This window comes from Molossus molossus, unplaced genomic scaffold, assembly GCF_014108415.1.
Source record: "Molossus molossus isolate mMolMol1 unplaced genomic scaffold, mMolMol1.p scaffold_m16_p_1, whole genome shotgun sequence".
Taxonomy (NCBI): Eukaryota; Metazoa; Chordata; class Mammalia; order Chiroptera; family Molossidae; genus Molossus; species Molossus molossus.
The window spans coordinates 49129852-49156336 of record NW_023425344.1 but is presented as its reverse complement, the minus strand read 5'-3'; the positions used below and the strand labels follow the sequence as shown (position 1 = coordinate 49156336).

The 26485-nt window shown below is 37.4% G+C and overlaps 1 protein-coding gene across 1 annotated transcript in view; it reads left to right on the top strand.

Annotated features, from left to right (window-relative positions):
• LOC118624523 (transmembrane protease serine 11C-like) overlaps nt 1–26485 on the top strand; it is a 76982-nt gene that overhangs the window by 22782 nt on the left and 27715 nt on the right. The window contains exons 3-5 of the mRNA XM_036252895.1: nt 10808–10926; nt 14790–14857; nt 20697–20860. Coding sequence (XP_036108788.1) covers nt 10808–10926; nt 14790–14857; nt 20697–20860 — 351 coding nt within the window. The remainder of the gene's footprint in view (nt 1–10807; nt 10927–14789; nt 14858–20696; nt 20861–26485) is intronic.

Sequence of the window (26485 nt, the reverse complement as noted above, 5' to 3'; positions counted from 1 at the left end):
TCTTTATCTCTCTCTCTCTGCCCTCCCAGTCTGTGAAGTAGAGGGGTACAATAGGACCTGAGCAGAGTTAATTTTTTTTAATTTCTACCATATTTGATGTATTAAAATAGTACAGTCTCGCCCTGGCCAGTTTGGCTCAGCGGTTAGAGCGTCGGCCTGCGGTCCGGAGAGACCCGGGTTCGGTTCCTGCTAAGGGCACGTACTTCGGTTGCAGTTTGTCCCCGGCCCTGGTTGGTCGTGCGGGTGGCGGCCACTCGATGTGTCCCTTCACGTCGATGTTTCTCACTCTCTCTCCCTTCCTCTCTCTCCCTCCCATTCTATCTGTACAAAAAATGGAAAAATATCCTCGGGTGAGGATTAAAAAAAAAATAATAAAATAGTACAGTCTAAATAGCCAAAGCAATCCTGAGAAAAAATAACAAAGGCAGAGGTATTATACTCCCTGACTTCAATTTATATGACAAAATGACAATGATCAAAACAGCATGGTATTGGCAGGAAAAAAGACACGCAGAACAATAGAACATAACTGAGAGCCCAGAAATAAACACACATGTATATAGGCAAATAATTTTTGACAAAGAAGCCAAAAGCATACAATAGAGAAAAGAAAGACTCTTCAATAAATGGTGCTGGGAAAACTAGATAGCCACATGCAAAAGAATAAAACTAGGCTGCTGTTTGTCCCCATACATAAAAATTAATTCAAAATGGATCAAAGGCCTAAATATAAGATCTGAAACAATAAATTAAATAGAAGAAAACATAGGTACTAAACTTATGGACCTTGGTCATAGAGAATATTTTATTAATTTGACCCCAAAGGAAAGGGTAGTAGAGGCAATAATAAATGAATGGACTATATCAAACTAAAAACCTTCTGCATAGTGAAACAAACCAACAACAAAACAAAAAGGCAACTACCAAATAGAAGATGAAATTTGCAAACAACACCTCTGTCAAGGAGTTAATCCAAAATATATAAAGAACTCATAAAAATCAACACCAGACAAATAGTCTAAGTAAAAAATGGGCAGAGACTTCCGGTCAAGATGGCAATGTAGGTAAACACAGAATCGCATCCTCCCACAACCATATCAAAGTTACAACTAAACTACAGAACAACCATCATTCAAAACTGCCTGAAATCAAGCTGAATGGAAGTCCTACAACTACAAAATTAAAGAAGCAGCTACATCAAGACTGGTAGAAGGGCCAAAGGCGGAGGGGCTGGTCCCACACCCACATGTGGCAGATAAAAATCAGGATACCTCGACTGGGAAGGTCCTCCCTGAGGACTGAGGGGTCCCCGTCCCACACCAGGCACCCGGGTCAGGGTTCCAGTGCCCAGAAGAGAATCCCCATAACCTCTGGCTGGAAAACCAGTGGAAACTGAGGCTCAGGGAGGCTGAGAGGACTGGAGCCCCGGGCAGCTCCTCTTAAAGGGCCCATGCACGGATTTATCGGACTCACTCCCTCTAAGCTTGGAGGAGAGGCAGCTCGAGGGGCACCAGAGACATACAGGGAAGAACTGAGCTGTTTGGCATTGGAGTGAGGGCTAGAGAGGGGGCTTTCTCCAGGAAAAACGAGCTGTCAGAGGCCTCTGTTCCTTTGGTGAGCCCTTCCCGGGGGCAGCAGACAGCCGCCATATCTGGGACTCCAGCAACCTGGCTCACACTGGTTGCTCCGGCACTGGTGATTCCCTGAGGCCCTGCCCCACCCAGCTTTCAGGCCCACCCAAGCTGTTGCCAGTTGGTTAATTATAGGATTGGCCTGTCTCGATCCTGTTTCAGGTTTTCCTAAATTCTTTCAAACAAACAGCATCTGGTCTCAACTAGCCCCATACCTCTCATTAAGTAATACACAGAAACAAACACAGGGAGGCAGCCAAAATGAGGAGAAAAAGAAACAGGTCCCAAATGAAAGAACAGAACAAAACTCCAGGAAAAGAACTAAGTGAAATGGATATAAGCAACCTAACAGATGCTGAGTTCAAAACAGTGCTTATAAGGATGCTCAATGGATTTAGTGAGATCCTCAGCAAACTTAGTGAGGGCCTCAAGAGCATAAAATCAGACCAGTCAGAAACAAAGGAGGCACTACCTGAAATAAAGAATAATTTACACAGATTCAATAGTAGAGTAGGTAAAGCCAAGAAGCAAACCATAGATTGAGAATATAAGGAAGCAAAAAACTCCCAATCAGAAGAACAAAAAGAAAAAAGAATGCAAAAAAATGAGGATAGTGGAAGGAGCCTCTGGGACAACTTCAAGCATGCCAACATTCCCATCTTGGGGGTGCCAGAAGGAGAAGAGAGAGAACAAGAAATTGAAAACCTATTTGAAATAATAATGGCAGAAAACTTCCTTAACTTGGTGAAGGAAACAGACATACAAGTCCAGGAAGCACAGAGAGTCCCAAACAAGATGAACCTCTAGAGGCCCACACCAAGACACATCATCATCAAAATGCAAAAGGTTCGAGACAAGAAGAGAATCTTAGAAGCAGGAAGAGAAAAGCAGTTAGTTACCTACAAGGGAGCTCCCATAAGACTGTCAGCTGATTTCTCAAAAGAAACTTTGCAGGCCAGAAGAGAGTGGCAAGAAATATTCAGAGTGATGAAAAGCAAGAACCTACAACCAAGATTACTCTATCCTGCAAAGCTGTCATTTTGAATCGATGGCCATATAAAGAGTTTCCCAGACAAGGAAAAGCTAAAGGAGTTCATCACCATCACCACCAAACCATTATTATATGAAATGTTGAAGGGTCTTTTTGAAGAAAAAGATAAAATATATGAATAAACAAAATGGCAATGAATATATATCTATCAACAATTGAATCTACAAACAAAATGAACAGGCAGAATAGAAACATTCTCATAGATACAGAGAACATTTTTTTGGTTGCCAGATGGGAGGGGGTTTGGAGAAATGAGTGAAAAAGTTGAAAAGATTAAGAAGTACAAATTCGTTGCTAGACTGACAAACCTCAAAGAGAAGGGGGGTTGGGGGGGTGGGAAGAAATAAACCAAAGAACTTATATGCATATATGCATAACCAATGGATTTAGAGCATAGTGTGGGAAAGGCAGGAGGGGGGCAGGAGTGGGGAGGAAGGGGGGTTAATGGGGGAAAAATGAGGAATATCTGTAATACATTCAACATTAAAGATAAAAAAATAATAAATAATAAATAAATCAAATAAAAAATGAGCAGAGGATCTGAATAGACACCTCTCCCAAGCACACATACAAATGGCCTACAGATATATGAAAAGATGTTCAATGTCACTAGTTGTCAGGGAAATGCAAATTAAAACTACAATGAGATATTATTTCATACCTGTTAAAATGGCTATTATCAACAGGATAGATAGTAACAAGTGTTGGAGAGATTATAGAGAAAAAGAAATGCTCATTCACTGCTGGTGGGAATTTAAACCGATACAGCCACTATGGAAAACAGTCTGGTGGTTCCTCAAAAAATTAAGAATAGAGTTACCATATAACCAAGCAACCCTTCTTCTGGGTGTCTACCTAAATTTGAAAACATTTATTTGCAAAGACATATGCACCCCTATGTTCATTACAGCATTATTCACAGTGGCTAAGACATGGAATCAACTTTAGTGTCCTTCAATAGATGATTGGATAAAGAAGCTGTGGTACATATAGAGTGGAGCAAAAGTAGGTTTACAGTTGTTCATATGGAAAATAATACAATAATAAATAAATAATAATACACCTGTGTTTTATGTACTTATAACTCTAAACCTATGCTTGTCCCACCCTGTGTATACAATGGAATACTATCCAGTCATACGATGAAATATTGCCATTTGCAACAACACGGATGGACCTCGAGAATATCAGGCTAAATGAAATAATATACAATGGAAGACTATCCAGTCATAAGATGAAATATTGCTATTTGCAACAACACAATGGACCTTGAGAATATCAGGCTAAATGAAATAAATTAGACAGAAAAAGTTCAAAACCATATGATTTCACTCATATGTGGGATATAAAACTGAAAGCAACAAATGAACAAGCAAGAACAAAAAACTCATAGACACAAACAACAGTATCATAGTTACTAGAGGGAAGAGAGGTGGGGAGTAGTAAAAGGTAAAGGAGGTCAAATACATGGTGACAGAAGATGATTTGACTTTGGGTGGTGAGCACACAATGCAATATGAAGATCATGTATGGTAGAAATGTACACCTGAAATCTCTATAATTTTATTAGCCAATGTCACCGTAATAAATTTAATTTTTAAAAATTATAGCTTTGCAAGAAATTGCTTTGTAACAATTCTTTAAAATAAATAAAATAGCACAGTACAATCTAACCCTCAACTTTATCCTTTGCTTTACTTTTAAAAAGTTGTAGGTTTGATTTTTTTGTTCTCTTTACTTATTTTGCAGTACTTATAACTCATACCTCATTTTACTTTCTTCTTTATTTATTTTCATTTCCTGGGTACTTCATAAATTATTAAATGTGGGCCTCCACTGATTTTCTTAAATGTAATTTGTGATCATCACAGAAACTAAAATAACTATTTATGCTTTCATATAATTTCATTTCATAGTAACATATCTGTCTCCAGATTGCCCAAACATGAAAGCTGGCACACTGAAATTTTACATTAAAAATTCTGATGACATTCTTGGGTGAAGTTATAATATAATAAACATTCTTCTGTCAAATTTATTTCAGCAGTTACTAGAAATCAAGATTATTTAAATGTCATGTTAAATATTACATTTCACATGATTTTCTTAAGAATAAAAGTAGGTTCCAGTCAAGATGACGGCATAGATAAACATGGTATTCGCTTCCTCCTACAACCACATCAAATTGGAAAGGAGAAAGTGAAACTGTCATTATTCGAAGATGACATGATATTATACATAGAAAACCCTAAAGACTCCATGAAAAATCTACTAGACTTAATAAATGAATTTGACAAAGTAGCGGGATACAAAATTAACATCAAGAAACTGATGGCTTTCTTATACACCAACTATGAACTCACAGAAAGAGAAACTAAAAAAACAATCCCATTTATCAGTGCGGCAAAAACATTAAGGTGCCGAGAAGTAAACTTAACCAAAGAAGTAAAGGACCTATTTGCAGAAAACTACAGGACATTGAAAAAAGAAATAGAGGAAGATATAAAAAAGTGGAAGCACATACCTTGTTCATGGATTGGAAAAATTAACATCATTAAAACGTCCTTACTGCCCAAAGCAATCTATAGATCCAATGCAATCCCCATCAAAATATCAATGATATATTTCACAGAACTAGAACTAATACTTCAAAAGTTCAAATGGAACCGAAAAAGACCCCAAATAGCCACATCATTATTGAAAAAGAAGAACAAAGTAGGAGAAATCACAATACCAGATATCAGGTTATACTACAAAGCCACTGTAATCAAAACAGCCTGATACTAGCACAAGAACAGGCATATAGACCACTGAAACAGAACAGAGAACCCAGAAATGGACCCAAGATATTATGCTCAATTAAGAGTTGACAAAGGTAGCAAGAGCATACAATGGAGTAAAGACAGCCTCTTTAATAAATGGTGTTGAGAAAATTGGACAGCTACATGCAAAAAAATGAAACTAGACCATCAATTTACACCATACACAATAATAAACTCAAAATGGATGAAAGGCTTAAATGTGACTCGTGAATCCATAAAAATCCTAGAAGAAAATGTAGGCAACAAAATTTCAGACATCGTATGTAGCAGAATTTTCACTGATATATCACCTAAGGTAACAGAAACAAAGGAAAAAATGAACACATGGGACTAATCAAACTAAAAACTTCTGCAGAACAAAAGAAACAACCATCAAAATAGAAAGAGAACCCACTGTATGGGAGAGCATCATTGCTAATGATACATCAGATAAGGGGTTAATTTCCAAAATATATAGAATGCTCATACAACTCAACAAAAGGAAGACAAAGAACCCAATTAAAAAATGCACCGAGGAGCTAAATAGACACCTCTCCAAACAGGACATACAAATGGCCAAGAGGCATATGAAGAAATGCTCAATATCACTAATCATCAGAGAGATGCAAATGAAAACAACAATGAGGTATCACCTCACATCTGTCAGAATAGATGCCATCAACAAATCATCAAACAACAAGCATTGGCGAGGGTGTGGAAAAAAGGGGACTATAGTACACTGCTGGTGGGAACGCAGACTGGTGAGCCACTATGGAAAACAATATGGTGTTACCTCAAAATGTTAAAAATTGAATTGCCATTTGACCCAGTGATCCCACTTCTAGGAATATTCCCTAAGAAGCCTGAAACACCAATCAGAAAAAATATATGTAACCCATGTTCGTAGCAGCACTATTTACAATAGCTAAGATCTGGAGACAGACCAAGTGTCCATCAGTAGATGAATGGATAAAAAAGCAGTGGTACATATACACAATGGAGTACTATGCAGCTGTAAGAAAGAAAGATCTTTTATCCTTTGGGACGACATGGAGGGACCTGGAGGGCATTATCCTAAGCACAACAAGCCAAGCAGAGAAAGACAAATATCACATGATCTCACTCATTCATGGAATATAATGAACATAACAGTCTGAGGAACAGGGTAGACCCAGAGACATGGAAGTAGGGTACAGACTGACAACCCTCAGAAGAGGTGGGGGAGAAATAAACCACAGAACTTATATGCATATACACATAATCGATGGACATGGACAACAAAGCTGGGGACAGGGTGGGGGGATGGGGAGGAGGGTGTCAATCGGGAAAAAAGGAGAGACATCTGCAACAAAAATAAATTAATTAAAAATTTTTTTGAAAATTACAATTAAACTACAGAACAAACATCATTCAGAACTGCCTGTAATCGAGCTGAATGGAAGTCCTACAACTACGAGATTAAAGAAAAAGCCACATCGAGACTGGTAGGAGGGGTTGAGACAAGGACTGGCTGGTCCCACACCCACACATGGCAGATAAAAATCAGGATGGACACCTCAGCTGTGAAGGTCCTCCCTGAGGAGTGAGGTGTCCCTGTCCCACACCAGTCACTCCAGCTCAGGGTCCAGTGCCAGGAAGAGAAGTCCCCATAACTTCTAGCTTTGAAAACCAGCTGGAACTGAGACTGACAAAGCCCCAGGCAGTTCCTCTTAAAGGCCCGCCCATGGACTTACTCTAACTCACTCTCTCCAGGCTCCAGCATGGAGGAGGCTGCTTAAAAGGCGCCAGAGACATACAAAGAAAAACTAAGTTGTTTGGTAATGGGGTGAGCAGTAGGGCCGCTTTCTCCTGGACAGACTGCTGACTGAGGCCATTGTTTCTTTGGTGAAGCTTTCTCCCACAGGGCTGGCAGACAGGTGCCATACCTGGGACTCCAGCAACCTGGCTCATAATGTTTGCCCCACCCTGGTGATTCACTGCAGGTCTTCCCCACCCAACTTTCAGGGCCATCCAAGCTATTTTCAGTGGCTTTACCATAGGAATTGCCTGTGTTGGCTCCTGTTTCAGATTCCTAAATTCTCTCAAAAAAGCAGCACCTGGCCTCAGCAAGCCCCATATCTCTCACTAAGTGGCCCCAGGCCCAGCACTAGGAGCAGCCAGCCTTGGTTCACAGCTTGGCTTTTCCTGGGCACCTCCAAGCCCAGAACAAGAAGCAGCCAAATGCAGATCACTTTGTTGCTTATGCCTGGTGGCCACGGGCAGAACACAGGCAGTGGCTGACCTTTCCCCAGAGACAACACACCCAGTGGACAGCTTGAAACCATGGCAAAGCACCACCACCCAACCACCTCCACAAGTGTCATACTCAAGGAGTGGACTCAGTGGGTACCAGAGCCCTGTTGAAGTAAGTCTTGCTCTGAGTGATGGATCCCTCCACAGCTTGTTTTTCAAGGTAGTCAGAGGTCAGTGGGCAGTTAGCAGAGCCAACTTTGAAGCTGATCAGCCTGAGTAAATCCCTCCCATTGATGTGCCAACAGCATCAACACTCAAATACAACAGAAAGATGTGCAGTCCACACAAGGGGTGCACCTCGAGGGCACAGCTGGGGTAATCAGGGAGGCTGTGCCATTGGACCCTACATAGTACCTACTACAATAGGAGGCCACCCTAGGAATCCTAGAAGACATAGCAACTCTACCTAATACATAGAAACAAACACAGGGAGGCAACCAACATGAGGAGACATAGAAACATGTTCAAAATTAAAGAAAAGAACTAAACTATAGGAAAAGAACTAAATAAAATGGAGATAAGCAATCTAACAGATGCAGAGTTCAAAACACTGATTTTAAGGATGCTCAAAGAACTTAGTGAGGTCCTCAAGAGCATAAAAAAGAACCAGTCAGAAATAAAGGCAGTACTAACTGAAATAAAAAATACTTTACAGGAAATCAATTGTAGAGCAGGTAAAGCCAAGAAGCAAACCGTCACTTTGGAATATAAGAAAGCAAAAAATAACCAATCAGAACAACAAAAAGAAAAAAGAATCAAAAACATGAGGACATGGAGCCTCTAGGACAACTTCAAGCACACCAACATTCCCATCATGGGAGTGCCAGAAGGAGAAGAGAGAGAGCAAAAAATTGAAAACCTGTTTGAAAAAATAATCACAGAAAACTTCCATAACTTGGTGAAGGAAACAGACATACAAGTCCAGGAAGCAAAGAGAGTCCCAAACACGATGAACTCAAGGAGGCCACACCAAGACACATCATCATCAAAATGCAAAAGTTTCGAAACAAAGAGAGAATCTTAAAAGCAGCAAGAGAAAAGGAGTTAGTGACCAACAAGCAGTTAGTGACAGTCCCATAAGACTGTCAGATGATTTTTCAAAAGAAACTTTGCAGGCCAGAAGGAAGTGGCAAGAAATACTCAGAGTGATGAAAAGCAAGAACCTACAACCAAGATTACTCTATCCTGCAAAGCTGTCATTTCGAATCCATGAACATACAGAGTTTCCCAGACAAGAAAAAGCTAAAGGAGTTCATCATCACCAAACCAGTATTATATGAAATGTTGAAGGGTCTTTTTGAAGAAAAAGATCAAAAATATAAACAATAAAACGGCAATAAAGCCCTGGCCAGTTTGGCTCAGCGGTTAGAGCGTCGGCCTGCGGTCTAGAGAGACCCGGGTTCGGTTCCCGCTAAGGGCACGTACTTCGGTTGCAGTTTGTCCCCGGCCCTGGTTGGTCGTGCGGGTGGCAGCCACTCGATGTGTCCCTTCACGTCGATGTTTCTCTCTCTCTCTCCCTCCTACTCTATCTGTACAAAAAATGGAAAAATATCCTCAGGTAAGGATTAAAAATAAATAAATAAATAAATAAATAAATAAATAAATAAATAAATAAATAAAAAAACGGCAATAAATACATATCTTTCAACAATTGAATCTACAAACAAAATGAACAAGCAGAACAGAAACAGACTCATAGATACAGAGAACTTTTTGTTGGTTGCCAGGGGGGAGGGGTTGAGGGAATGGGATAAAAAAGTGAATGAATGAAGAAGTACAAATTAGTTGTTAGACTGACAAACCTCAAAGGGAAGAGGGGTTGGGGGGACAGGAAGAGATAAACCAAAGAACTTATATGAATATATGCATAATCAATGGACTCAGACAATAGTGTGGGGAAGGCAGAAGGGGACGGGAGTGGGGAGGAGGGGGTCCATAGGGGAAAAAAGAGGGACATCTGTAATACATTTAACAATAAAAAATAAAATAAAGACTAGAGAAAAAAATTTTTAAAGAATAAAAGTAGTGGAATACTATGTAGCTGTAAGAAAGACAGATCTCTTACCCTTTGAGACAATATGAAAGGACCTGGAGAGTATTATGCTAAGTGAAATAAGCCAGTCAGAGAAAGACAAGTATCACATGATCTCACTTATTTGTGGAACATAAGAAAAAAAATAAGCTGACAAACAAAATAGATCCAGAAACACATGGAAGTAGGGAATAGACCAACAAACCTCATAGGGAAGGTGGGTAAGGGGACAGGAAGAGAAAAATCAAAGAACTTATATGCATGTATGTATAACCAATGGACATAGACAACAGTGCAAGAAGGAGGGTGTCAATGGGGGAATAAAGGAGGGACATCTATAATACTTTCAACAATAAATGTAATTTTTTAAAAAAGAATAAAGTAGTTACACAATGAACTATGCTAAGTGATATAGCCAGTCAGAGAAAAACAAGTACCATATGATTTCACTCATATGTAGAATTTAATGCACAAACTAAACTACAAAGCAACATAGAGACAGACTCATCACCAGCAGCCAAATAGCTCTCGGGGGGAGGGCAGTGGTTGGAATTGAGTTAAAAAGAAAAAAAGAGCCCTGGCCGGTTTGGCTCAGCAGTTAGAGTGTTGGCCTGCAGTCCAGAGAGACCCAGGTTCAGTTCCCACTAAGGGAAAATACCTCAGTTGCAGTTTGTACCTGGCCCTGGTTGGATCGGGTGGGAGGCAGCCACTTAATGTGTCCCTTTCACATCGATGTTTCTCTCTCTCTCTCTCCTCCTCTCTCTCCCTCCCACTCTATCTGAACAAAAATGTCCTCAGGTGAGGATGAAAAAAGAGAGAGAGATAGAAAGAACTCATGGACATGGACAACTGTGGTGATTGTTGATTGCTGGGGGGTGGGGGGGGCATGAAGGTGGAGGAGGGCATAGAGGGGATAGTTATGAAAAACAGTAAATTTAAAAAATAATAAAAGTATTTATACAATGAGCCGTCAAAACTATTTTTTCTTTTCTCTCCTCAGGGAAGACATCTTTGTACTATCACATTAGCTTTAAAGTCAATGACATTGACTATAACAGCAAGTTTGAAAAACCATATTCACAAGAATATTTGGACCTAAATAAAAAGATAGTGTCCTTGGTAAGTTAAAATGTGTTTCTGTGCATTGTCTTTTTAAATGCTATGCTCCTAGAAATTCCAGAATCTTAGAACTCACCTTCCAACTTGTAATTTAATAATTAATAAATTCACACTATTTCTTACCACTCACTACCTTGGTTCTAGTTTAGGATAGTCAGCCCTTTCAGAAAGTCATTTTCTGTCTTGATTCAAAAGTTTTCCACAACCCATAAAATAAGTGTATTCAGTTTCCTAGGGAATTTTTTTCCCCTTACTTTTATATTTTAATCTACATAGAAATAGTTTTAGTATAAATTAGAGGCCCAAATGTTCTTTATTTTAGGTATAGATAGCTAGTTGGGCTGGCATTACTCATTAAATAATCCAGTCCATCCCAATGATTTCAAATGCCATCCTTGTTATTATCATGAATCCCCATATATTATAGGATATATTTTTGGATTCTATATTGGGTTACACATTAGTTATATAGTATTTTTTCCCATACCTTAATTTTGAACAGTCTTTCATCTTTTTAGTTGTAAGTATGATGTTTTTAAATAATAGATAACTAGATTTTGTTTTTTAAACATAACTTAATAGAGTCTTACATGACAAACTTTTGTCTATTTTTATTAATTGTAACAAGTAATAATTTGATTTTATTTCCTCACTTTGCTTTAAGTAAATATTTTTTGCTTCCTTTTTTTATTATTGCTGATTTAAATTGCTTTCTATTACATTGTTTACATTGTTTTCCTCTTGAAAACTTCAATACACTTAGTCAACAGTTAATTTATCCTTCCTGGAACTCAAAATTACATAAATATTTTCCACCGTTATATTAAAAAACTGTTAGTCCCATCAAAACATTATTTTCTTTACCTAACCCTCAACCCAAGAAAAGAAGGCCTTTAACATACTTTCACTTCTATCCTCTCGTCCCTTTGCCATTCCCCACTCCTGATAAGAATTTTTGACACTTTTATTTTCTCTCCCTCCTCTGCTGTCCTTTCCTCTTCCTAATAACTAGGTTTTTGGTTTTTTGTTTTTGAGATAGTACTTCAAGTTCTAAACTATTATTAGAATCTTTCTTAAAGTATATTTCTTCCACTTCAACCATTGAAATTATATGTTCATTGTATTGAACACATACACACACATCCCAGGTTTTGTTGCTTACCATTGGTTCCTTCTCTTCTTAATCTTCTCCTCTAAGTGAAATCTCAATTCTGATTTTTATCTTAGTTTATTAGAATTCTCAGTCCTGTATTTTTCTCAGTTGTGTTATGCACATAATATGTTACTAAATTCTTGCATATCTATAAATATCTATTTTCCTCTAATTTGAGATATCTTAACTGAGAATGAGATGCTTGAGTTATAAATTTCTTATCTCAAAGTATGAGGATTTTCTTTCACCAGTTTCCAATTTCAAATGTTACAAATCAAATTTCTGATTCTATTTTTCTATCAATACATATATTTTTCTACATATAAATTTGTAGAAATTTTTCTTTGTATCTAAAATTCAAGCATATTCCCCAGGTACATCAAATATGCCTGTAAGTCAGTCTACCCTTTGAATCAACTAGTTTTGATCTTTATTTAATTCAGAATCATCTTCTCCTATTATTTGTTATAATTATTATATGTCATCCATCTCTTTTTTCTCTCTCTCTCTCTTTTCATACACTTATTATTTATAGCCACTTCAGGAATCATGTTCTACTTGTTTTGTTTTCACCAGTTTTTTTTTTTTTTTCTAATTTGAGGTATTCTGATTTTTTGGCCTTCTAGACCACAAATTTGTATCTCAAGAATGATAATCATCTTTTTAAATTGACTATTAAAGTTTTTAACTTGAAAGTTAGATTTTTAGTCTTTTCTTTTGTTATGCTAAGTGTTCTTATGTGTGCTTTTAGCCGTTGTTGTTTAGGTTGCTTTCTCTTCCTCCTGTTCTGTTTTGATGAGCACCTAATTTGTTTTATTTCCTTTCTCTGGCTGCTAGACTCCTTTATTTGCATTACCATTTTTCCTTGTTGGCTTATTGAGGCCACTGTTATATTGGTGGAGGTAGTTCTACAAGTTGAAAGATGAGATGTTGTTAAATCCTATAGGCTGAAGGTTGGGCAGCATGCCTTCTCCATACCAAGGCCCCATGAGAAAGTCTTCTAGCTCCTCATTTTCTGCCCACCATACTAGCTCAGTCTCAGGAGCAAGGAGTCTTCAGCATCATTTGCAGTTTCCTCTTGGCCACAATGGGGCTATGGAAACTCACTCACATAGTCCAGTGTCAACATAATCCCTTGGATCCACAAACCTCTGTTGGCCAAACTTTTCCTAGGGTGTGTTGTGATTCTATCTTTGCACAGGCTCTCAGGTTACTCTTTCAGTCCTTCTCTGACCCATGGAAAAGAAAGTTCATCACCTCCCTGCTTCCAAGACTCCCATTAAACCCAAACTCACTCAACCCCAGGAGAGGCAGATATATTGAACTGGGAATAGAAGAGAAATATGACATAGTTTAGTTATCATCTTGTCAAGATTCTTCCATTCACTATATTTAGGGATTACATCCAAACTTCTTACCATGGCCAACAAGGCTCTCTATAATCTTGTCCCTAGCTACATGGATAACCTCAACTTATACACTCTCTCCCTTGCTCATTTTACTTGTGTCACAACTTTGCTTCTATCTCTCAGTTATACCAATCTCATTCTGTTTTCTCCATCTAGAATATTCTCCCTTTGATTGTCAACTTGTCATCTTTCAGGTCTCACTCAAATGTCACCTCTTCAAAGAGACCTGATTTGATCATTTTAATACTGTTGAATGACTCCATCACATTATTTTATTTTACATTTTTTATATCACTTAATACTATCTCACATTATCATATTTACATATTTATTCCATTGTCTGCTTATTATCTGTTTCCTCTTTTATATCTCTAAGAAAGAATGTATCTATCTAATTACTTCATAGTTTTATTTCAATAGATATTTATTTACTACATGAACATATTCCAATTGCTTCAGAGCAAGAAGAAAAATATATATTAAATCTTTGCAATTCCAATTATGAGTCAGTTTTTGAGGGCCTGTTCTTGCAAAATAAAAGTCATTGGCAGTACAATTTGTTGTCTGGTGCTCTGTCAAGGTCCTACAGTAGGAAATCATCCATTAGGTTGAGATCAGGAGAAGTTGAGAAAATGATTCTTTCATAAAATTTCTCTGAGAGATTTCTGCATATCCCACTTTGAACCCATCAGTAGCATATAGCTGAAATAGCAGGCAAGATGTTTTACAGGCCAGGCATGAAAGGAGACTTCCATAGCACCAAAAATATATAGAAACATCTTCTCTTTCTGGGGACATTTCTGTCAAGTTTAATGACATTGATGTTCAATAAAAGACTGAACATGGAAGATAAAATCTATTAGTTGGTCTTTTAAATTTACCTCTTAAAAATGAATATTTTGACATATCATGCTACTGTTAGGATCAAATATTTTTGTCTCATTGTGCCACATAATTTTTTTATTTAAAGACATGAATGAACTGAGCCAGTATAAGGTGATTTTCAAAAAGCTGCATATTTAACACATTGCATCTTTTTCCTAAATGATTCATAATCTGGGAAAATTTTAATACCGTGTATTTAATGATATTAAAGAATTAGTTCATTTGTGGGATGTGGGTAGTAGTAAAATAAAACCAGTTTGGCCATTTACTGATAACTGATAAAGCTGAATGATGGGTATGTGGGTTTTGCTACACTATTCTATCTGCTTTTGTGTATGTTTGAAGTTATCCACAATAAAAACTTAAAAATAAAATAAAAATAAAACATAATCATTATGCATTTTACTTTTTAACAGATAAATGAAACATTTCATGGATCCAAACTGAGAAGACAGTATGTCAAATCTCATGTTGTCCAAGTAAGGTACATAAAATAGCCTGAGAGTCACAGAGAAAAAAATTTTGTCCTCCTCTCTCCTATCTCATACTCTATAGAATATATTTGCTTGGTATACAATTAAAAGGTTGAAACAAACTTGAATTTGGGGGCTTAAAACCATTAGCATTTTTAAATGTGGGGAAAAAAAGTCATTCAAAGTCTATTGAGAAATTATTAAACCAGAATCAAAAGTTTCAGCTTATTGTGAGTTTCAAGTAAAGATTTAATGGGTTTATTTTTTTATTTAAGACACAAAGTAAAAAAGCAAATCTAAAATCAGGAGATGATTTCCAGCTAAGGAAAGAATGGGTAAGATAAGAGAGCCACATGTAGAATGTTTGACCCAGAATGGCAAACTAGTAGTTAACAGCCCAAATCTAGCTTGAGTGTGCATTAAATGTAAAACTTAGAAAATTTCACATAAAAAAGAATTTTCAGTATGTTGAAAAATCAAAAGATCTGGCAACACAGAGCCCACATTCCCACATGGTAACAATACACCGAAACTGAGGCTGCGCTGTTCGCAGTTGTCCCACACTCCCGCAGGGTAGCACACGTATTTACACCCAACCAGCTTTATTCTTCTACCTTGTCTTCCTGCCCCTTTAAAAATCCAATTCCACGCCTGTTTTCTAGCAGTGCAGATGTTTATCCCAACACTGGGAAGGAATAGATAACATGCAATAGACAGGAAAAAAATAATTACAAACACAAATAGAAATGTTAATATGCTTTGAAATCTACCTCTCCTTAAAACTAGAACTTGTGCTATTAAACTGTCTTGGTTTATTTTTTAAATAATTCATGTTCTGAACCCCAGACCACTTTTTATATATTAACCCATTTAGCATGATAACAACCCTGTATGGTTTTATATATTAGTTTCCCATTCCACAGATGAGGAAAATGATGTAGAAGTAGGTTAAGTAACTTACAAAGGTCATACATTTAATAAATAATAAAACTGTAGTTTGAACCCAAGCAGGTATATCTAGATTATTTCATCAATTTGTCTAATCTTCAGCTTTTACACTTGCTCTACTAAAATCCATTCTCCACACAGCAGTCAAAGTGAATTAGAAGAGCATATAATCTCCCTACTTAATATCATCTCATCATTTCCTACTAATTCCAAACTCCTTATAGAGTTCACATGACCCTGCCTGACCTAGCCCTACCTCTCTCTGACCTCACCTCATACCCTTGTCTTCACCCATGACTTTATATTCATACTACTGACCTGCTGTTATTTTCCAATAAGCGCACAAAATTGCATCACTGGCTTTGCCCAAAGAAAACTAAATTCATGTCTTCATGACAGGAGATGGTTTTACAAATTGGAGTAAGGTGCCCACCAAGGTTAGGCTTTCACCTTCCCACTGATAGAGGGGCTACTGCCTTTGATAGTTACTTTGCAAAGAGATGGCTTTCAGGTCCTTGAGAAAGACATTTCTGGGGTTAAACTGCAAGAGCCTACTAAAAGACTTATAATTCAAAGGGGCAGAGAAAGAATTTACATTTACAAGTTTTCTAAAGTAACTGATCAAAAAAAGGGAAGGGTGGCAATCAGGGGCCTAGAGTCAGGAAGAAGCCTGTCAAACATTTAATAAAACCAAGGGGAATGTTATGGCTATTTTGGTCAAGGTTTTTACACTTGATGTTCCTTCTTTTTGGAACATTCCTCCTTCAGATCTTAGCATGACTCACTCCTTGTCATGAGGCTCTGGATTCAAAGAGAATTGATATAATGTTCCTACCCCTACCCTTCAAGTCATTGCTCTATTTTCTTCATTGAATTTACCATGAAGATTATGTTATTTCTTTGTTTTCTTATTTATGTGTCTCTCCTACTAGCATGATAGCAGGGACCTTGTGGTCTTATATGAGCTAATATAGCTCTGGTACCTAGAACTATGTCTGGCATATTGCCTGGACTAATTAAAACACGTTTGTTGAATGAATGAATGAATGAATGAATGAATGAATTGAAAATTCGGGAATATAAAGGAAAACAAACATTTATCATATAAAACTATAAGTCAAGAGAAGGTAAAATTAAAATAACTTTTACTTCATTGTTTCAGTAGAAAAGAGGATTATTTTTTCCTGATGATGTCAGATTAAGAATCCATACATTTATATTTAGTTTAATTTTGGATTGTTATTTGACACAAGATAAAGTCAAAGTGACATCCATGGTTTGACAATAATCTTTAAAATAAACAAAGTACTACAATATGTCCTTGTCTATTGCATAAGAAATAAAGGGTTTGTCCCTACTGATCAGACAAGAAAAAAAAATTAGCATTGCACCTGCATAAAAGCAGACACGGTGAGATTACTTAATAAATTTGCATGTAATTACTATATAAGTAAAATAAAATAATTCATATATAGCACTCAAAGAAAGAACATATGTACACATTCCCTAAAACATAAATAAGGGGTGATATAAAAATAAAATAATTCTTTTGTTTGTTTGGTATCTTTTTTTTTTTGTCCTCACCAGAGGACACTTTTCCTTTTTTTTTTGTTCAGATAGAGTGGGAGGGAGAGAGAGGAAGAGAGAGAGAGAGAAACATCGACGCGAAAGGGACACATCGAGTGGCCGCCACCCGCTCGGCCAACCAGGGCCAGGGACAAACTGCAACTGAGGCACATGCCCCTAGCGGGAACCGAACCCGGGTCTCTCTGGACCGCAGGCGGACGCTCTAACCGCTGAGCCAAACCGGCCAGGGCTGTTTGGTATCTTTTTTGTTGAATGTATTACAGATGTTCCTCATTTTTCCCCTATTGACGCCCCACACCCACACCCACCCACACGCCTTTTCCCACAGTATTGTCTGTGTCCATTGGTTATGCATGTAAGTTCCTTGGTATATTTCTTCCCACCTCCCAACCCCTTTCCCTTTAAGGTTTGTCAGTCTAGCAATGAATCTGTACTTCTTAATCCCTTCACCTTTTTCATCCATTCCCCCAACCCCCCTCCCATCTGGCAACCAACAAATTGTTCTCTGTATCTATAAAAATGTTTCTGTTCTGCCTGTTCATTTTGTTTGTAGATTCAATTGTCAATAGATATGTATTCATTGCCATTTTGTTTGTTCATATATTTTATCTTTTTCTTCAAAAAGACCCTTCAACATTTCATATAATACTTGTTTGGTGGGGATGAATTCCTTTAACTTTTTTTTGTCTGGGAAACTCTTTATATGGCCATCAATTCTAAATGACAGCTTTGCAGGATAGAGTAATCTTGGTTGTAGGTTCTTGCTTTTCATCACTCTGAATATTTCTTGCCACTCCCTTCTGGCCTGCAAAGTCTCTTTTGAGAAATCATCTGACAGTCTTATGGGAACTCCCTTGTAGGTAACTCACTGCTTTTCTCTTCCTGCTTTTAAGATTCTCTCTTTGTCTTGAACTTTTTGCATTTTGATAATAATGTGTCTTGGTGTGGGCCTCTAGAGGTTCATCTTGTTTGGGACTCTCTGTGCTTCCTGGACTTGTATGTCTGTTTCCTTCACCAAGTTAGGAAATTTTTCTGCCATTATTGTTTCAAATAGATTTTCAATTTCTTGTTCTCCCTCTTCTCCTTCTGGCACCCCCAAGATGGGAATGTTGGCATGCTTGAAGTTGTCGCAGAGGCTCCTTACACTATCCTCATTTTTTAGGATATTTTTTTCTTTTTGCTGTTCTGATTGGGTGTTTTTTGCTTCCTTATATTCCAGATTAATGATTTGCTTCTTGGCTTTACCTACTCTACTATTGAATCTGTATAAATTATTCTTTATTTCAGTTAGTGCCTCCTTCATTTCTGACTGTGCATCCTTCATTTATGACTGGTCCTTTCTTATACTCTTGAGGCCCTCACTAAGTTCGCTGAGGTTCTCACCAAGTTCATTGAGCATCCTTATAAGCAGTGTTTTGAACTCAGCATCTGTTAGGTTGCTTATCTCCATTTCACTTCATTCTTTTCCTGGGATTTTGTTCTGTTCTTTCATCTGGGACCTTATTCTTTGTCTCCTCATTTTGGCTGCCTCTCTGTGTTTGTTTCTGTGTATTACTTAATGAGAGATATGGGGCTAGCTGAGACCAGATGCTGCTTGTTTGGAAGAATTTAGGAAAACCTGAAGCAGGATCCAAGACAGGCTAATCCTATGGTTAAGCAACTGGCAACAGCTTGGGTGGGCCTGAAAGTTGGGTGGGGCGGGGCCTCAGGGAATCACCAGGGTAGGGAAACCAGTGTGAATCAGGATGCTGGAGTCCCAGATATGGTGGCTGTCTGCTGCCCCAAGGAAGGGCTCACCAAAGGAACAGAGGCCTCTGACAGCACGTTTTTCCTGGAGAAAACCCCCTCTCCAGCCCTCGCTCCAGTGCCAAACAGCTCAGTTCTTCCCTGTATGTCTCTGGTGCCCCTCGAGCTGCCTCTCCTCCAAGCTTAGAGGGAGTGAGTCCGATAAGTCCGTGCGCGAGCCCTTTAAGAGGAGCTTCCAGGGGCTCCAGTCGCCTCAGCCTCCCTGAGCCTCAGTTCCCGCTGGTTTTCCAGCCAGAGGTTATGGGGTCTTCTCTTCTGGGCACTGGAACCCTGAACAGGGTGCGTGGTGTGGGACGGGGACCCCCTCAGTCCTGAGAGAGGACTTTCCCAGCCGAGGTATCCTGATTTTTATCTGCCACATGTGGGTTTGGGACCAGCCCCTCCGCCTCCGCCCCTCCTACCAGTCTTGATGTGGCTGCTTCTTTAATTCCGTAGTTGTAGGACTTCCATTCAGCTTGATTTCAGACGGTTTTGAATGATGGTTGTTCTGTAGTTTAATTGTAACTTTGATGTGGTTGTGGGAGGACGCGATACCGTGTTTACCTACACCGTCATCTTGACCGGAAGTCAAAATAAACTAATCCTTTAATTTAGAATTATCCTGGAAAAAAATATTAATATAATAAGTCTTTATAATAATTTATAATCTTGGGGCTTGGCCATGGTATGTTTTTCATGAGTGTTATGAAGGTTTAGAAGTAGATGTTTTCAGGATCTTTCTTGTGTCTTATAAAGCTTTGGGACAGATGTGAATTTTCAAATGCACAGATGCAGAGAAATACCTAGAATGGTGAGGTGGTACAGAAACAGAGACTAGAGCAGAAGAGACAGTCCATCAAGTCAGTGGTAGTTACACCTTTTTAAATTTCTGGTTTGTTTATTTATTTGTTTTTACTTTATTTTAGTTATTTGCATCTTCAAGTCAGGATTACAAATGTAATAAATCCAGTCTAGTTTTTTTGCTCATTCATGTTTTCCAGCAGAGAGAGAATTAATCTACTCTTGAAAATTCTGTCTCCACAAAAAAGAGAGAAAAGATAAAAAGTGATTCTCTCATCTTACCTGTTACATTTCATTTTGTTTTTTGTTATTGTCCCTTTATGCAGAATCCATACTGGATTTATAATACATAGATACATTTATGTTGATAAATAATTTCTGCACAGTACTCTAAAAGTTTCAAAATACCTCCATATACATATCTTACATTGTGTTAACATAACTCAGTAAATATTACCATCCCCATTATAGAGATGAAGACATTTAGGTACAGAGAATGCCAACAGCTTGCTATAGTCAAGGAAGTGGCAAATGGTGAATCTAGAACACAACCTCAGATCCCCTGAGTCTCAATCACACTGTCTTTACTGTTCACCATGTCCAGAAAGTGTCATGTCCATGCCCTTGGGAGAAACTGAAAGAGCTGCTAGGAGCTCTGCTTAACAAAGTTCAGAATGATAGAGGCTGAGTAATAAAAGCATAATTTATTTTTCTGCTTCTGTCCTGCAGCAGAGCCAAAGGGAAAGTGGTAATACATGCTGTGCTGAAGTTCATATTCTGCCATAAAAATAAAGCAGCAAAATATCGGGATAGGATTGAAACCATTTTACATCAGAAGTTAAATGGTGAAACTGGGTCTTTACATATAGATTCTCCTTCATTTAAATTTTCAGGTAAGCATTTTTCTGTATGGTATAGAGTAATTTTCAACTTTTAATTTGAATATGGTATTTTATTATGCAAATGAAACATTTCTCTCTTTAAAATATTTATATACAATGATAATTGCTTTTAATCACTGTTAAAGTATTCAGGGTTCATTTTAATCAATTTCTTGATATAATATCATCCTTATATTATTGAAATTAAACCTTACTTGATGATAGTTTTATAAAAAGTAATCAGGATCACAAATAACATTTCTTTGAGGCACAAGGCAGCCTTTAACTCTTAAACTATTAAGAGTTGATCTATGAGTCGTGATTTCTCCATTCTTTTGGATGTCTCAAGAATATAGACTCCTAAATTCCAGAATTGAGTTTGAATCACTTTAACATCAAACTTACCTCTTTATAGGCTTTTAATGGACTTTGTCTCTCACACTATTGTATAAGGCAGCTTCTAAAAAGTAGGGTCAAATGTCCCACCATTCCCAGGAAATGAGTGTCTCTCTGGTCTTGATAAAAGTACAGCCAACAGTTAGTACAGCTAAGCTAGGCTATTAGTTCTCTGGTACAACAAATTTGACCAAGGGCAGAAAAGTATTCCTATCTCTACAGGAAGGATTAAAAGGACTAAATGTTTACGTGTGTTGCGGGGAGGCAGGGATCTATACCAAGGGTTCATTTGCATGGAACATCAAAAGGCTCAAAAAGCAAAACCTGAACATGCTTCTCCTATGTGTCATGACCTCAAAAGAATACAGAGAAATGAAACAGCTCTTCCGTTTATAGAGAAGTTGCCAACAAAGATATATTTTAGGAAACTCATTTGCTAAAATCATGAACTCACAAGTTAAACATCATTATATTCCAGGTATTTTTTCACACTTTAAGAATTATGTAGGATACCAGGAAAACAGACTTTCTGGATGTCTTTTCCAGATTTATGATTTTTCTCAGTAGTGTTAACTATTATACTGCCATCCTACAATTTTAAGAAGAGCAGTGACTATTAAGTGTAATACACTTAAGTATGGACAGAGCTTTGGTATTGTCTTAGCCTCTACCTGTTCATTAGAAACTGCCTCTCTCTCCTTTCTCACCTTCCATCAGAAGGTAGATGTCTCCTGAAACTGACAAGGGGTCCACAGGTGCAGGATCAAACCCAGCAACCAACTGGGCCAGTTCTCCAAAACTACAATAAAATAAGTTGACACAAACCTCACATTCAAGACAGCATTTACTGAAAGGGAAAGGGAATCTTCATTCATAGCCACATACGTGGCTCTCTGGCCTAGGGATCTATGAAGATCTATTTAGGTAGTTGCTATCTCTCGGCCTGCTGGGATCAGTGCAACCCAATAAAACTACAAGTACACGCTGCTTGGGGTGGGGGAGAGCTTTGCAAGGTAGCAAATGCTCTCAATCTCTGGACACAGTCCCATTTATTTGCAGATTGGTACCCCCAGGTCACAAATGGATTTAAGTAAATTATTTCCTTGAGATGGCATTACTGCAAACATACACCCTAGCTTTGTTTCTTGCTTTTTACAGAAAGAGACCTTGAAGCCAAAAGATAAACCCTTATTCCCATGCAAATGAAGTACCCAATACAGCTGGGTGGGCCAGGTCCCCTCCACCCCCAGGATTCCAAGAATGCATTAACACAAGGTTGAGAGTGCCTAACACAAGGTTAAAAAATGTCCATCTTCCAACCCCCCAACCCCACGGGTAGTCAAGGTTGCTGTCACAGCATCTTATTGAATAGCCTGACCCTCTTATGTTGCCTGGTCAGCTCAGTTACTTAAAGCCTACTTCTGAGTATGTCAGTGTTGTAGATTTCATTTTCATGCAAGCTGCTTAACACAGAGGAAAAAGTCACAACTTCCTTTACTGGCCAGTGATATTAGTTACAATGAATGGCTGAATACAACACCAGTGTTTCTATATCATTATGCCTAGAAAGAAGGGATATAAAATAGTGGTTAAGGTCACGGGTCCTGCTATGAGATTTAAATCTCAGGTTTTCTACAAATTAGCTGTGTGACTTTTGGAAAATTACTGAACATTTCTATGCTTCAGTCTAACCATCTCATCATGGGAAGATGATAATGGAAGATGATAATAATAAAAAGTACTCATATGATTGTTGTGAGCATTTAAAAGACCTAATGCACTTTTTTTTTATTTAATTGTATTTATTTTTGCATCACCATTTATCCCTTGAAAAGACCTTATGCCTTTAAAAAAACAAACACAAGACTGGTCAGAATATCATTAATTTTGGGTTTGTATGTAGGGGGAAAAAAAGCACTCAAAATATATGTCATGTGGATTGTAAATTTGAAAGTTATCTGTCTCCATATGTAGACAGAAATTAGATAGATGATGATAGATAATAGATAGTATACCTGATATTATTTTTATTAATACCCCTGTCCCTACTCTCCCCCCAAACTCAGGCTGCAGTATGGGTGAGGGGGAAGGAACTGGAGGCATTTCTAATGGAGAATGAACTTCCAAAGCACTAGTGCAGTAGGAGTAAATCCACATCCCCACCCCTAAACTCCCAACAAAAACAAATCATTTTATCTCCTAAAGCCTTACATCGTCATCTTTAAAACGGAGATTTTAGTTCGTATACTTCATAGTATTTATTCTGAAAAAAAAAGAGCACATACATCTAAAGCCCTTAGCACAGTGCCTGACAGAATGAGCACTTAATAAATAGTAACCAAGATGATTTTCTTCTATATATACACCTCATAGAAGAATATATTCCCAACCAATATGGTTATTATTCTGATAATTATATACTTGGATATTCACTGCACAGCCAACTGAATCTTAAGGAATATGCCTATGTGCTTTTTATGTAGGAATTCAAAGTAGGACAATAGCTCATTTCAAAGATTTTATAAGCCTCAGAGATATAGAAAATCAGTGGCAGTTGAACCAAGAGATAAAAATTATTGCTCTTTTAGAAATAAAAAGTTAATCAACTAAGTGTCCATCAACATTTTAGTACCTAATAATTATACCTACCCCAGATAAGTTGCTTTATGTAATTCTTAGTTATAATACCAAATCATTACCAGGAAAAAATTTTAAATCATCCATTATTGGCTTAATTTATTTATTCATTTATTGAATAAATATTGACTGAATACTGACTATGACTGAGGAAATTTGGATAAAATATTGCCCTATCTGTTATTTTTTATGTATACTAACATTAAATTTATTTTATTTTCTTCTGCACATAGCAAATGATACCAAACCTAGTATCTAAAAGCGGTGTCGTTTGATGATATTTTAAAAATTTGCCATGGATCATCATGACTAAAAAGCAAAATTTCACAGGAATTTCACTTAGAATTTGTATCCTCTATAACAGCCATACATGTTAAGTTATTTATCCCAGATCAGTGGCAAAATCAGGAATATTGAAAATTGGTTACTGGTTTTGGTCCAGACCAAACCCATGAAAATGCATTATTCATCGAACACGTTTGAAAGACTTCAGAGTTGAAAAAGACCGTAGAGATTTCTAGTCTGGTTATCCTGTTTATAGGTAAAGAAGATTCAGTGAAGTAAAGTGATTCATCCTGTCATAAAATAAATGAGCAGACCCAATATTTGAACCCATGTCTTCTGATTCTAAGTGCTCTGTGCATTCTCTACACTATTTTATGAATCAATTTAAAACTGAGAGCTGTGCTAAAAATCTAATTTAGCTACAGATTTAAAGTTCTTAGTGGGGGAAAAAAAGCTGCCTTCTTTTTCCAAATATGTAGTCAATCATTCTAAATTCAAATCTTCTATACTCTGTCCTTGGTTTTAAATAAATGAAGAAAGGATGTAAATCTATATGTAACTTAAAGAATTGCTGAAAAGAGTTAAAATCAATTATAAAATTTTTTTTTCTTAATAAATAATTATGAGGTACTTATACACTTTGCTAGGCACTGTGGGGAATTCAAAGAGGAAAATAATATTGTCCCTCTCGGCAAAAAGCTCACACTGAGATAGTGTATGAAATAAAAGGCACAATTAGCACCATTATTTCACAAATATTTTCTCAGCTTATCCAGTATAAACAGTGTGATGTGGATTGGACCTAATGCTGTTATCAGTTAGTAAGAGAACAGTGACTGCCAGTTACTAGATGAGAACAGTTGAAAACTGTTTTTTGTCAAAAACATATCCAAAACCCAATGTTTTTCAGTCCACCGGCCTCTGCATCCTTGTCACCACATTTGGCCAATAATTCCAGTACAGGTTGTATTCCTTTGCCAGTTCCAGAGAAGCCCATTCTTTTCCTTCAGAGCACTCTCTTGGTTTACTGTCTCTCCCAGCAGATCATAATCTCCATAAGAGCAGAAGTCATCTCCATTTTTGCTCACCACTATGTTTTTAGAGCCTAACACAGAGGCTAGCATGCAACAGTGAATGATTGTTGGGTGAAGTAATGAATTCCATAATGTCAAAACTGCAACTGAAAACCAGAAAAGGACAGCATATTTATATAAAAATGGTGTGTGTGGATGTTTTCAGTTCCCCCAAGGATGATATATAGTTAATACTATTCCAGATGCATAAATGAGAAGCTCATTCATTTCATAAAAATAAGCCCTCTAGCTGTTTAGAGTTTAATTTTTTTCCAGAATACCAATTGAGGAAGCTGATGGCAAGTGTGCTACACATATACTACTAGTGGACATTGCTACCCCAGATTTAGAATATAAAGAGTGCTTTGCTTATTAAGACCCATGAACAAAATGTGCAATTAAATTTTCCACTCACTCCTGAATTCCATGAAAAATGGCACTGCCACTATGTTCCAATGTGCTAACAATCAGTGAGAAAGCAATGTTTTCTCCATCAATTCTAAACTCACTAGATCAGAAGATTTTCAAATTTACTAGTTAGCATAAACCTAGAAAAACCATTAATAGTGTAGGTTTTCTTGCCCATGAAAGAATAGTTTCCTGGGGAAAAAAATCTCTCAAAAAGAGAATTTCTCAACCTAATACCATTGGTGTAAATGGGGAAACTTTTTATGTATTTCCAAACCCCCAAATTTATATTTACATATGCTTAAATAATATCAGTCCTTTAAAATAGAGATGATTAAAATTAGTTAACACAATTTTCCTTTATTTTATAATATAACTGCTTACATGATCTTGCTATTTTATAGCTTAACAATCAAACCAAAACATACATATGATGCTTAATGTTTATGTAATTCAAACTATAATGCTAAAAGGATGTGAGAGAGAGAGAGAGAGAGAGAGAGAGAGAGAGAGAGAGAGAGAGAGAGAGAGAGGACAAGTTAAACAATTCAAGTGATATTTCACCAAAGAAGTTTACCTCACAGCATGATGCACTTGACCATTACTGCCATAAACTCTCAAGCCAAAGGCTAAGAAGAAAATTTAACACTAGATACATGTACAAACTGCACCACTGCAAAGATGACCACAGGGTGGCTCTCTTCTGGAAGCTCTAGAAGGAAAAATATAAGTCATTCCTTATAAAAGTAAATAAATACCTCACAAGCTAAAGCGAGGGTTTTAAATAACATGCCTTATAAATTGCATGTTCATAACTTTAATGGGCATATTTAAGGGT